Source organism: Oryza sativa, chromosome 1 (assembly GCF_034140825.1).
Source record: "Oryza sativa Japonica Group chromosome 1, ASM3414082v1".
Classification (NCBI taxonomy): Eukaryota; Viridiplantae; Streptophyta; class Magnoliopsida; order Poales; family Poaceae; genus Oryza; species Oryza sativa.
Window position 1 is genome coordinate 33,934,908 of NC_089035.1, and position 10,003 is coordinate 33,944,910.

General features: G+C 43.2%; 1 protein-coding gene and 1 long non-coding RNA gene across 2 annotated transcripts; both read right to left on the reverse strand.

The window, feature by feature from the left end:
• Positions 1-738: 738 nt before the first annotated feature.
• On the reverse strand, positions 739-3,175 carry LOC4327046 (uncharacterized). Its single transcript, XM_015779610.3, has 2 exons — positions 2,218-3,175; positions 739-1,611 (listed from the first exon to the last, which is right to left on the reverse strand). Exons 1-2 carry the CDS (start codon positions 3,017-3,019, stop codon positions 956-958), a joined length of 1,458 nt encoding a protein of 485 aa, XP_015635096.1. The 5' UTR covers positions 3,020-3,175; the 3' UTR covers positions 739-955.
• A 5,003-nt stretch (positions 3,176-8,178) lies between these two features.
• LOC112939355 (uncharacterized) lies at positions 8,179-9,202 on the reverse strand. The gene is made up of 3 exons (XR_003243013.2): positions 8,863-9,202; positions 8,690-8,773; positions 8,179-8,227 (listed from the first exon to the last, which is right to left on the reverse strand). It is a non-coding gene; the product is annotated as an uncharacterized lncRNA (long non-coding RNA).
• Positions 9,203-10,003: the final 801 nt, after the last annotated feature.

The window sequence follows — 10,003 nt, forward strand, 5'->3', positions numbered from 1 at the left end:
TAAAAAACAATTACATTTTTTATAATAAGATTAATGGTCAAACATTAATATATTTTTTAAAAGGTAAATTTTGCTACAAGACATTACGATTTCGCGGTTTTAGCCGTGGAACACTGTCCAAAGCCACTTTTGGGGAAAAACACTCCATAAACGTGTTAATTTGCTAATGAACACCGCGCCGATTAAAATAATGATTTCCGGTTGAGGAGAGAGAAATCACGTAAAATATCAAAAATGCCCTTGGACCCACATGTCAGCTCTCCATCTCTCTTCCTCTCTTTCTCCCTCCTTTCTCTCTTCTCCCCGGTCACGGTTTGCTCGGCAGGGCGCGGGCGAGGGGCAGCGGCGACGCCCGAAGTGCGCGTGGCCCGAAGTGTTTATGGAGTGTTTTCCCCCAAAAGTGACTTTGGACAGAGTCCCACAGTTAAAACCACGAAATCGTAGTGTCCTTTAGCAAAATTTGTCTTTTTAAAAATGAACTATGTACACTGTACAGTAAACTATTTCCTGTGAATAAACTGCTTTTCACAATGACCTGTTTTACTCTGAAATCATCATGTGTCAACAAGACAAGCATGCACGGGAGGACTGGAGGAGAATGTTATGCCAGTAGCCAGTAGCTACTAGAGAAAGAAGACAAGATCGAAGAGCACGCATGAAAAGTATTCCAAGTAACCGAAAATGAGTAAGTAACAAAACTAATGGTTAGTTTCGCTTCACGGTGCATGGTTGATTCGCTGTCGTCTGGTAAGCATGCAAGTAGATGGCGAATCGATCCACTCTTACACGTGACCCCCCACGTACGCTCACACAAGTATGGACAAATGCATCTGATGGATACTAGCTCATACAGAAGAGACGGCAACAAGCTGGCAACCGATCGGTAGCTAGTACACGAAGGAAAGAATGGTTAATTACTTGATTAATTAGTCGTTTGCAATGCATGACTCTGGAGTTAAGCCTTGCAGATGACCACGAAGCACGGGAGCAGCGCCCTCGGGTTCAGCAGGTAGAGCTCCTCGATGTTGGAGTAGGGCCCGACCTTGCCGGCGAGCGAGTCGAAGCCGGTCTGTCCGGCGAACTCCTTGAGGTTCTCGAGCGGCTTGTGCACCCTGCCGGCGATGACCCTGCACACCAGCAGCGCCTTGCGCGTCGCCGCCGGGTCGTCGCCACCGACGACGGCGCCGGCGGAGGCCTCGATGGACTCGTAGGCGCGGCCGCTGGTGGACGTGGTGAAGACGCCGACGCCGGCCTTGCCTTCCTTCTTGGCGGAGAATCCGTGGCGGATGATGCGGCAGACGGCGCACTTGTCGGAGGCGCAGAGGCTGGAGGAGCCCGCCGCGCCGCCGAGCGCGCAGGAGAGCGTGGCGCCGTGGAATCGGAGCAGCTCGTTGCCGTCGGCGAGGCAGCGCGGGTGCTTCTTGGGCAGCTTGCTCGCCTTCAGCTTCACCGCCTCACGGTACTCCTCGAAGCGCGCCAGCGTCCGCTGCGTGTTGTGCACCTTGAACACACGCTCGATCCGCACGCAGCTGCTCTCCGACTTGAGCAGGCTCGTCCGGCAGATGATCTCCACGATCTTCCTCGACGAGTCCCCTTCCACCAGCTCCGTCACTGCCATCGATCCCGTCACATACATACACACATGCATTCAAGACCATTGGTCAGTGTCGACTCTGCAAGATGCTTAATTGAGACTTAATCATGCTAGTACTATCACTTTACAAGTTAGTTTTACTACGATAAATGGCTGGGATGCAGTAATGGAGGAAAAAAGCATGGAGTGATTACTCCCTACTTTATTTTCTACTGGTACAACAAAATGAAAGATCTAGCAGGATCTCTGAACACCAGGTTCGCAGTTATAGCAAAGTTGAAAGCATGGATTCGCATAAAGGAGAAGAAAGCAGATGTTTTGAGGAACCTAGCTGGTGAAAGTGAAATTGAAATCCATACAGGTAAAGTTCTGAGCTAAAGGAACACACATGCACTGCACTTTGAGGTAAAGAAATGTCTATTGATAGCTAAAGTTCCACACCGCCTGACCGCCCATAACATTAACAGGAAAACATGCACTATTGGGATTAACGTGCTCTGGAAATGCATGAAAAAAAAGAACAGCATTTTTCCCGAACGACGAGGAGATCCACCACCGCCTGTGGGTGTACCGTGTACCGCAGTACCGTGTACTATGAGCTGCAGTGCAAATGTCACCCTCACCTGCATGCTTGGAAAGGTGGTGCGCCTCCAGTGCCTCCCACTTGCTGAACTGCTCACCGCAACGGTGGCAGCTTAGGCCGCCGCCCTTGCCAAAGCTCTTGACGGCGTCCTCGCAGGACGCGCGGTGAGCGGTCACCCCGGCCGCGGCGGCGTCCCTGCTGTCCAGCAGCACATTCGGCGACCTCGGAGGCGTGCACCGCATGCTGCCCCGGCACGAGCCGCTGTACTGCAGGCCGTGGCTCCAGCCGGGCCCCGGGGTGCCCGGCCGGAGCGTGCCAACGAACGACGACACCACGGCGCCGTCGCCGTCCGCCTCGTGCGGCGACGCGAGTACGCCGCCCCCCGCCGCCGCCGCCGCCGCGAGGCCGCCGCAGCCACCGAAGCCGGTGATCTTGAGCTCGCAGCGGGAGTTGGTGCTGAGCACCACCTCGTGGGCGATGGGGTTCAAGAACTCGCTGCTGCCGATGGACCTCGGGCTGCAGCTCGGCGGCCGCTCCGGGTGGCGCTTGCTCCCGTGGATGACGTCCCGCAGGTTGGCTATCGACCGGGAGCAACCCGACCGCGGCGCCGCGCGCTTGGTCACAATCGCCGAGAGGTGCCCGCCACCGCCCGCAGCGGCGGCGGCGACGGCCTTGGGCCTCGGCACGTGCACCTCCGACGGCTCGGACCGGCAGTGCAGCGACCTCTTCAGCGCGAACCACACCGTCGGTGCCGGGGCCGCGGCCGCAGGCGCCGAAGCAGCCTTCTCATCCTCAGCCCGGCCGCCGGCGACAGCGCTGGCACGGCGCCTCCTCTCGCCCATCCCGTCTCGACGCGCGGTGCTAGCCACTAGCCAGCTATCTGCCGCGCCCGTGACGACTGCGTCGGTCGGTCGGTCACCGTGGAGTGCGATATACTTATGGCAGCCACAGGCGCAGCAGCAGCAATAGCGGCATCCGAAGCGAGAGAGAGAGAGAGCGCGGCGGCACAGGAGGAGGACGCAATTAAATCTTGGGGTTGGCGGTAGTAAAGGCTCACCACCAACTGCTCGCTCTGCACGCTGAGCGCTCTCTCTCTTTGGTTTCGCGCGCGTTCTGCTGTCTTGTGACTCGCGTGGGAGATATGGAGTAGCTCAGCCAAGACAGCGAGGTTAGTTCCAACTTCCAACCAGAGGAGCAAAGGAAAAATGCGAGAGACGACGTAGACGGGGACCGAGACAGAGAGGGGGAACTACGCGAGTGAGAACAAATCTCGAATTGTAGGTGGGGGGCGGAGCCGCGGAGGCGGGGAAGGGACAGGTGTGGGGGCACTCAAGGCAAGGGGGACGGCCATGATGGCGAGCAACCGAAAGAAATCGAAGCGACCGTGTTATACGTGGTGCGAGGCACGGGTGTGTGTAGGCTCGTTCCTTGTACGAGCGTTGGCTCGATCGGAGATGGGAAACTCGCGGCGTAGCCGCTTTGAGTAGAAATGGATCGGTTTGGGTTGGACACATACGTAGAGTAGGTCCTTTTCCCTCGTCAGCATGCGTGTCCCAGTACAGGTACCACGTGTGTTGGCGAAAGTCCTACTGGGCGATCTTTGGCCATCCCTCTCCTCCACGTGTTTTTATTTTTTATTTTCACCGTATTACTTTTTTATTTTAGTAAATTTATGCACCTAAAGTTTGTACATCTCAAGTTTACACATCTAAAGTTTAGAGAACCAAAGTTTATAAGACAAAAGTTTATATATCCGATTCAAATATTTTTTATATATAGTATTTCTATACATCTAAAGTTTATACACCTAAAGTTTATAGACCCAAAGTTTATATACCCAATTCAAATTTGAATTTGAATTATACCCGATTCAAATTTGAACTTGAATTCAAATATTTTTTATAAATAGTATTTTTATACATCTAAAGTTTATACACCTAAAGTTTTAGACCCAAAGTTTATAAGTCAAAAGTTTACATACCCGATTCAAATTTGAATTTGAACTCAAATATTAGTTTATAGGCCCAAAGTTTATAAGTCAAAAGTTTACATACCCATTTCAAATTTGAATTTGAATTCAAATATGTTTTATATATAGTATTTCTATATATAAATTTTTCCAACTTTGTTTTTTTATTTGTTTAAAATTTATGGTGTAGTAGGAAGAGAAGAAGTAGAGGTGAAAGGGGGAGAGCCCCGTGTGTTGGTGCAGTCTTTTGAAAACAAACTCCGACTGTCTGGGAAGTTTAGTGTTAAGCGTGCCTGAAGCTATGAGAGATATTTAGGCATTAGAATGGATGATCAGATACAATACGGAAGCTATAGTTCTTGCCTAACGGCGACCAGTAATCTATGCTTTCTATAAAGTTAAATCCCACTAAATCTAAAGTTCAACATGCAACTATGACATATCATCACCCACTGACAATAATTACATATTTAATCTCATACAAGCATACAACATATCTTCAATTTATTTAATTATATAAATCAAAATACAAGCATATCCAATCATCACCCCTTGTATCATTTGCACAATATTTTAACGATACTATCTATCACATCTACAATATTTAACATATACTTACAAGGGATCATTCACCCGGCTAAGTCAGGCGTTGATGTGTCTATGTCAACTGCTAACAACATAAGAAAAAAAAAAGAAAGAAATGTTATCAAGTCTACTATATGTGGAATTTTGATTGAAATTTCTTTCTGTTTTTCCACTATAGGCATTTCTTTTTTTTTTCTAATCAACATTTTGCATTGATCACCAAATACCCCTTCCCTTTAGTCGATAACATCGGTTACTGCTTGATTAGAAAATACATGTGAAATTCGATTGATTTATTGAAAAAACTGAATTTTAGTTTTGTTTTCTTTTAACTTGGATGGTTTATTGGGTGGGCGAATAATCATAAGAATGCCGGGATCATCATCGGCATGCTCATAATAAAGCTAGGGTTTATCAACCTATATACGTGAATTTCTTAAAGAGGACTAGTTTACCTCTCTATCACAATGCTTAATACACCCTATCAGAACCCTAATATCATTATTAGGCGGTTGTTGTCGTATTTTGTCATTCTTGCCTGACTAGTTAAAAACCGTCATCGGGGTACCTTTTCACATTCCCCTTGTCCCATAATGTTAACTAGTTGGACGGCCCGTGCAATTGTACAGTTAGTATCAATTTAAAATTATCTATTTTTTACACATAATTTTATTTAAAATTATCATTCTCGTGATTCTAAAAATTTTATAGTTTTTAAAAGCCATGTCAGTCACTGCCCCTTACTCCTTTGTCACATTTTTATTTGCTTATTTGATCTACCACATCTATTCATCCTCTTTAAAATTTTAAAATATTAGGCCTTATAGTTTTTAGAGTTCATTGTTTTGTTGGGTTTCGTTTTCATAATTTTTAGAAGTATCGTCAAGTATCGCCAATTTAATGCCCTATGGCTCATTCACTGCCACCTCTCTTTATTGCCATTGGGATTTTTAAAATCGAACATATATAATTTTTCTTTGTGTTCTTTTTTACCTTTTATAAGTATCGTCAAATCGTTAGTGGCTTCGCCACTGTACTCCTCTACAGCCCGCCCACTGCCACCCTTCTTATTGTTATTGAAATTTTAAAATCGAACATGATTATCATTGGGGTTTATTTTACTCTCCATAAGTCCTGTCAACCATCGTGACCATGTTGCATTACGGCATGCCCATCGTCACTGGGATTCTATTTGGGGTTTTGTTCATAGTTTTTAGATATCCCATCAACCGCCAACACTCTATTCCTTTGCAGGCCTATTGCTTCTCTCCTCTTTATTGTCATTTGTCATCGTTGTGTTCTAGATGGATTTTTTTTCTAAAATTGCATAACTTTTCATCCCGATAATGTTTATTCATAAATTATATTCCTACTTGAACTCTTATAATTATTTTTCTATTTTTGAAATTTATTTTATTTGTTATTTCGAACTTTAATTAATCTCGTCATGTGTTCTAGATTCTCTTATTTCAATAGTCTTTATTTTTTATTACAAATTTTAGTTATTTATGAAATGTATTCCAGTTGAGCTCTTATTTTTATTTTTTATTTTCTGAATTTATTTTATATTTTATTTTGAATTTTAATTAATCTCATATTGTGTTCTATACAGACTATTATTTAATATTTCTTTTTTATTTCCAATTTCAATTGCTTCAAGTTTGTATTTCTACTTGAACTATATTTTTTATTTTTCTAATTCTGGATTTTATTTGATTTTTTTAAATTTTAATTAATATCGTATTGGTTTCTTGTATGGACTCTTTTTTCAATATTGCTTATTTTTAATTTAGAATTTTATTTATTGTCAAATTGTATTCCTACGTGAACTCTTCTTTTATATTTTTATAATTTTGGATTTTATTTTATATTTATTCTGAATTTTAATTAATCTCGTAGTGGGTTCTTGTATAGATTCTTCTTTCAATATTCCTTATTTTTAATTCCGAATTTCAGTTATTTTTAAATTGTATTCGTACTTGTACTCTTCTCTTTTTTTTTCTAATTTCAGATTTATTTTATTTTTATTTCAAATTTTGATTAATCTCGTATTTGGTTCCTATACGGACTCTTCCTTCAATATTGCTTATTTTTAATTTCGAATTTCAGCTATTTTTAGATTGTATTTCTATTTGTACTCTTCTTTTCTTTTTCTTCGGTTAATGTGGGAATTTCTAGCCCCCACAGCAAACGTGATGCATTCTTTCAAGACTGTTTTAATAATATAATAGATAGATAGATGTCTTCCCACATGAGAGCAGTCAGTGGTTTAGATTTGCACGTGCGCGCGCATGAGACTCCGATATAAGAAAACATATACATGTCTTCAATTTACCTATTGTTTCTGAGTTGTCCTCTAAACTCTTCATCTATGAAGGGTCAGAACTAGAATTTTCTTCAGATTGGGACTCAATTGATATTTAGACTTAGAAGAAGGGCAGCTCACTCCTCTCTAGCTATCTCTGCCCATGTCCTACATTATATCATCTCTCATGTATAAGGTTACCGTAAAAGTATATGCAAATATCACTAGTAGAAACTGTTTGAATTATTGATTTATGTATGCTTTATAGTAATCAAATATTTGTTAATGTTATAGCTAATAGTTTATGTGGTGGTATAAATAGGTATGGGTCTTAAAGGACCTAAAATAAAAAGAATCTTAAAGGTATTCTCGCAAAAATAAAAAGGTATGGTGTAGATCATTTCTAAGGCTATTGTAAAGATTGGCATCCATCACGTGTCGAGACGAAACACTCCTTCAATAAAAATATATTCATGTGATAGTATCTGCAGTTCTTCGCTATAAAAGTTCGTGAGATAACTGATAATAAAACTAAAGAATCAATACCACTCGCTCATTCTTTTTTTCTTTCTGAAGAGTCGCTCATTCTAAAGAAATCCGGCCCTCCGATTAAGGGTGTGTTTAGTTCACGCTAAAATTAGAAGTTTAATTGAAATTGGAACGATGTAACGGAAAAATTGAAAGTTTGTGTGTGTAGAAAAGTTTTGATGTGATGGAAAAGTTAGAAGTTTGAAGAAAAAGTTTAAAACTAAACTCAGCCTAAAGCAAATCAACAGAAGCACTGCAGGACATTTTATCATCTAGTGTACAGGAGTGGTACACATCTACAGTAGTAACAGGGGTCCAAAGAGGAGGACCCCATTGCTGATTTGCTGTGCTCTTGCAAACGACACAATGTTGCCGGTTTTTTGTGCCAATCGAGCTGGAGTACTGTTTATCTTGACCAGCCGCGTGCTCTCGTAAAAACGAAGCCCTCGCGTTCGTGAGATATGCGCAACTTGAAAATGGTACTTCCTCCGTTTCACAATGTAAGTCATTCTAGCATTTTTCACATTCATAATAATATTAATGAATTTAGATAGATATATATGTCTAGATTAATTAACATCAATATAAATGTGAGAAATGCTAGAATGACTTACCTTGTGAAACGGGGGAGTATCAGATATGAGCAACTTGTAAATGGTATGCCTGCCGAAAGAAAAAGAAAGAAAGAAAATACTATAATTAAGAAAGATCATCATCAGAGCTCATCACTATCACGGTTTCATCGTCTCAATTGTAACCTGTTGTATGTATTCTGATAAGATTAGCGGGCCATTATCACAGGGACAAATGTTTCTCTCAAGGAGAAAAAGTACTCAGATGTTAGCTAGCCATTTATGCCGGTTTCAATGCGATCAGCTTTAGATGCATGGTACTAGTACTACTGGGGACGACAGTGCAGTACTGTTTGCTGTAATTCAATTTTATGATTTCCTCAGACTGTTTTAAGGTTAATTCATTCATTAACTTGTTTTCTTTAACTGCAAGCGACCTGCGCGTGACTGTGAATGAAACGGACTGTACGCATCGAACCCTTATATAGTAACTTTTGTTTGGAGTTCTGTACCACGAATTCAATTGGTACGAAAGATATTTGTGTTGTTTTACCTGAATCAACCCATTTTGCTGTGTAAAGATCAAACTCCAGAATTAGCTCTGAGGTATGCTTGCATCAGGACGAAATTAGCCAGGCTGTATAAGCACAGAAAGCTCAAAAGATAAATCGATAGAATCCCCGGAACAATCATTGCCTATTCTGTCATCATTTCAGGGGGTGATACCTGATGAGAACATGGGTGAAATTGTCCACCTCTCGAATCGCGAAATCCCCTGAATCAGTGCGGAAGTTGTTTCTTTTTTAAGAGACAGTGCTTAATGCTTAAGGCTGCAACATCAAGTGTAATCGGTAAAAGGAGTTCTAGCCAATTGGCTACAGGCTACAGCCCTTGCAGATCAGTGGTAGGGAAGAAAACGCTCTTGTGTCAAGCGGAAAAAGGAGCCCATCCATACACCTTTTCAGTGAAAATTGAGAGTAGTAAGATCACAGAGTGAGTGGTGGGAGTTTCTGCTTACCGTGGCGTCTCTTCTATAAAATGATACAACCAATTTTGTACGATATGTCCTGATTCTTCAAATACATCTCAGATCTCACAGCACGGTGGCTACTGGCTATATAGTGGCAGTGGGTACCGGATGAGTACCTCCACCTCCAATCAAAGCGGGGTCCCTCATCTCGTCAGGAGGAGTCGAGTTGCGTCTTCCGGCAAGGCGGCAGGTCGGCAGCTAGAGTGGCCGGAACTAGCCGTGCTGACCCCGGCCTGCCGGCAAGCCAACCGATGGCCCTCCAGCTTCAGGTCGTCTTCACCGATAATCTTCGAGCTTTCTGCCCTGTTTCAACTTCACTCTCGTCAGGCTTGAGTTTCAGTTTGCACATCGTGCAAGCGGGAGCGACAGTACTGTACTGTACTACTGTTACAAAGTTACACGGTGTCGCATTATACGTGGTACTAGTACGTGCTTATAGTTTAGTGCCAAGAAATTTGTACACCGCGTGGCATTCAATGACGAAAGATCCTTTCCTGCAACCTTCGTTTCAGCAAGCAAAGCTAGCCCTTTTCCAAGCAACAGTATCATGTCGGAGTACGACGTTCTCATGCAGAGTACAGTACTCCTACAGTTTAGCTCGGTACAGGCGTACAGCTCCTTGAGATGTGAGCGGTGCAGAAAAGGGAAAAGTATTCACAGAGGTCCTGCATGCACATGACTGTCCCATGGGCCATGTCCTGTTTAGGCTTGTGGCACCAAGCGTACCCTCAAGGAATAAGTCCATTTTACCTCCCTCATCTCTTGCGCTTGCGTGAATAACATCCCTCAACCGGAAAACTGGGTATAACGCCTCTTTCTTATCTAAAAACCAGAACA